Source organism: Rhincodon typus, unplaced genomic scaffold (assembly GCF_021869965.1).
Source record: "Rhincodon typus isolate 14 unplaced genomic scaffold, sRhiTyp1.1 hic_rhity00016701, whole genome shotgun sequence".
Taxonomy (NCBI): Eukaryota; Metazoa; Chordata; class Chondrichthyes; order Orectolobiformes; family Rhincodontidae; genus Rhincodon; species Rhincodon typus.
Window position 1 is genome coordinate 842 of NW_025982339.1, and position 4,177 is coordinate 5,018.

At 45.0% G+C, this 4,177-nt stretch overlaps 1 protein-coding gene across 1 annotated transcript; it reads left to right on the forward strand.

Moving 5' to 3' along the window:
* Positions 1–315: 315 nt before the first annotated feature.
* Positions 316–4,011, forward strand: LOC125482768 (tonsoku-like protein; the record flags this gene model as incomplete). The annotated part of the gene is made up of 3 exons (XM_048594904.1): positions 316–481; positions 3,235–3,407; positions 3,938–4,011. Coding segments are annotated over 3 exons (413 nt in total), but the record flags the coding sequence as incomplete, so codon positions are not given.
* Between the last annotated feature and the right edge of the window lie 166 nt (positions 4,012–4,177).

Here is a 4,177-nt window from a genome sequence, read left to right on the forward strand (position 1 = left end):
ACAACCTGGAAGGTCTGGTAGGACTATGTAGGAACAAATTGCTGCAGATGCTAGAATGTGTGCTGAAAACAACAAATGCTGGAGATCACAGCAGGTCAGACAGCAACCATGGAGAGAAATGCCTGACCTGCTGTGATCTTCAGCAATTTTTTTGTTTGTTTTCAGTCTGGTAGAACTATGGTGACTTTACTGAGATTTTTAACCAGAATGGTACAATTAACACAGACCACAGTGGTGGGTGCCAGAGGAGATTGTAACAGTATCTTAATTTACACCCAAAATAATTCAGTACATGAATTTTGTTTTGTGTTTCAGAGTCTGCAGGAGTTGAACCTCAGCCTCAATCCTTTGGGTGACGGCTGCTCTCAGTCTATAGCCTCTCTCATCAAATCCTGCCCTCTACTGAGCACGCTCAAACTCCAGGCCTGTGGGCTCACAGCCAAGTTCCTGCAGAATTTCGCTCTGACCTGCACAATGAAAGGTAAAAGACAGATAGAACTCAGATCGTGACAACACCTTCACTCCCCTCAGCTTTTCGCAAGGAGTTTCCAGACACAGTTACAACAGTTTGGAATGCTCTACCTGGGACGGTGGTTGAGATGGGAAACACAACCTTTTAAAAAGTACTTGGATGAACATGTGAAATGTCACAACATTCAAGGCTGTGGTGTAAAGTGTGACTAGTGTAGATCGGTCAGCACAGAGTTGCTGGGTCAAAGGGCCTCTTCTGCGCTGTGTGACTCTATAAGATACAGTCTCCAGCTGGAAGGGCTGATATCACAGTCCCAGGGATTTGCACAGAGGACAAAGTCCAAGTTAGAGGCAGACCATCCTAGGAAAGTGCACACTCACTTGGAAACGTAGAAACTAGGAGCAGGAGGAGGCCATTCAGCCCTTCAAGTCTGCACCACCATTCAATATGATCACGGCTGATCCTCCATCTAAATCCCATATTCCCACTATCTCCCCATTCCCCTTCATACCCTTAAAACCAGAAACGTATCAATCTCTTTCTTGAATACGATCAGTGACTTGGCCTCCACAGCCCTCATGGTATAGAATTCCACACCTTTCCTAACCTTTGGGTGAAAAATATTTTTTCATCTCAGTCCTGCGCATCTGGTCTGCCTGATCCTGTTAGAATTTTATACATTTCTCATCCTTCTCAACTCTAGTGAATACAGGCCCATTCAAACCACTTTCTCCTCTTACGACAGATCTGCATTTCTCGCTATCAGTCTAGTGAACATAGAACAGTACAGGGCCTTCGGCCCACGATGTTGTGCTGAACTTTTACCCTAATCCTAAGGTCTATCTAACCTCCACCCTTGCCTTTATACTATCATCCATATGCCTAACTAATAGCCGCTTAAATGCCCCTAATGAGGCCGACTCCACTACACTCTCCGGCAATGCATTCCACGCCCCAATTACTCTCTGAGTAAAGAACCTACCTCTGACATCTCCCCTATATCTACCTCCACTCACTTTTTAAAACTATGCCCCCTCGTAATAGCTACCCCACCCTAGGAAAAAGTCTCTGGCTGTCCACTCTATCTATACCTCTGATCATTTTGTACACCTCTATCAAGTCACCTCTCATCCTTCGTCGTTCTAAAGAGAAAAGCTCTAGATCTCTCAACCTTTCCTCGTAAGACCTTCCCTCAAGTCCAGGCAACATCCTGGTAAATCACCTCTGCACCTTTTCCAACGCTTCCACATCTTTCCTGTAATGAGGCAACCAGAACTGGACACAATACTCCAGATGTGGTCAAACCAGGCTTTTGTATAGCTGGAGCATAACTTCACGGCTCTTGAACTCAATCCCTCTATGAATGAAAGCTAACACACCATACGCCTTCTTAACAACTCTATCCACCTGGGTGGCAGCTTTCAGGGAACTGTGGACATGAATCCCAAGATCCCTCTGCTCCTCCACACTGCCAAGAATCTTTCCGTTAACCCTGTAATCTGCTTTCAAGTTTGTCCTTCCAAAATTAATCACCTCACACTTTTCAGGGCTAAACTCCATCTGCCACTCCAGAACATTACAGCAATTGCCTCTATGGCAACTATATATTTTCTAAGGTATGATGTGCAAGTGCTGGTGTTGGACTGGGGTGGAAAAGGTCAGAAATCACACAACACCAGGTTATAGTCCAATAGGTTTATTGAAATCACAAGCTTTCAGAGCATAGCCCCTTCATTAGGTGACCAACATCATCAAAGACCCATCGCAGCCCGATAATGATCTCCTACAACCTTTTCCATCAGGCAGAAGATGCAGAAACCTGAACACACGCACCAGCAGGTTCAGGAACAGCTTCTTCTCGGCTGTTATCAAACTGATGAATGGACTCTCTAGCCTCCAATAATGCTGATCTTGCTAAAGTTGATCTTGGCTAGTGTACGCCCTGTGCAATGTAACCTGTATGCCTCAGTCTTTTTGATCTATACATCCTGCTTGCTATGATCTGCCTAGACAGCTCGTAAACAAAGCTTTTTCACTGCATTTCGATACATGTGACAATAAATCAAGGTGACCTGATGAAGGGGCAGTGCAATGAAAGCTTGTGATTTCAAACAAAGTGCTGGACTGTAACCTGGTGTCATGTAACTTCTGACCTTTTCTTAGGCAGGGAGACCTCACCAAGGCCCTGTGTATAACTACTGCAAGACGTCCTTATTTCTGAGCTCAAATCCTCTTGCAACAAAGGCCAATTTACCATTTGCCTTCCTAATTCCCTGCTGCACCTGCCCATCTACTTTCATTGACTGGCTGTAAACAAGGACCCCCAGATCCCACTGCACATTCACACTTCCCAAAATGTCATCATTTAAATGATACACTGCCTGTATGTTTTTCACACTGAAGTGTATAACTTCACATTTCATGATATGGAGGTGCTGATGTTGGACTGGGGGTGAACAAGGCCCTCAGCACTGGCCCCTCCGACAGTGCGGTGCTCCCTCAGCACTGACCCTGTGTTGGTGTTGGGAGATTCCTTGTGATTTTAATGTCAAAGGTATGTCCTCACTAATGAATTGGAAACATTCTGACTGGAATGTTTTAGCTGTGTTTCAATCTGTTAGTGGATGAGTTATTTGAGTATTGTTATTATTTTGGGTTGGTGATTAGCTCAAAGCCTCCCTGAGCTGATCTGTGACAGTGCAATGACTTGTCCATCTGATAATGCACTGCCCAGTCACTAACTCTGTTCTTTACTCGCTCAGGGACGAGGCACCTGAAAACTCTGATCCTCTCCAACAACGACCTGGGATTAAAAGGGGTCCAGTTTCTGCTGAAGAATCTTCCTCATGACATCCTTTCACATCTCGAGATCTCCTCGGTAACTTGTAACCAGGACAGGCAATTCCTGGAGCTGGTTGCGAGGTACCTCACCCAGGTAAGGATCACACTAGGTGCTGTCAGGGCTGGACATTTTGTCCCACAGTCACTCGAAGCTCTGGCTGAGGGACTTTCCTGTTTGTTTTTTCAAAGAGACTGTCTTGACTTGAGCCAGTGTGGTGGGAAATGTCATTGAGAAGGTAGCTGTCACACTGTTCTCACATTACACAGTGTGACAGCTCCAGTTGTGTGGGATTCTAGGAGGCTGTTTTATGTATGTGGTAACACAAGCGCACGTTTTTGTCACCACAGAGAGCTGACTCCAAACAGCCCTCCCAACCGGCCAAGCAAGTAACTAGCTGTACACAGATGAGCAAGAGATGCTGACCCAAAGCATTAGCCTGGGCCCCTGAAATACAATATTAACACTCTGCCATCAGAACTGCTTGAGCACTCCTTAAAGGAGGAAGATCTCAGTGAGCTGGCTGATCATTCGATCAGTCTGAATTCCTGCTAGTTAAACTCTTGATAGCAAGATTCATTTCCATGTTTGATTGACTGACTTGAATATATTTTACTACAATCCAGGAAGGCTGTGTTTTGGCTCATCTTAATCTTTCGAAAAACTCATTGACAGATGATTCCATCCATGACTTTGCCAGGTAATTTCCAAGTCATTTTTCAACATTCTGACTTTTTATATAATTGCTCTAACAGTGAAGCCAGTCCTTCAGAAACCTGGCAAAAGGACAGACTGTTTCCCAGACATGATCCAGTGAGTTATCTGTACACTGCCTGGTGTCTCACAATGATCTCTCTCTCTCTCAG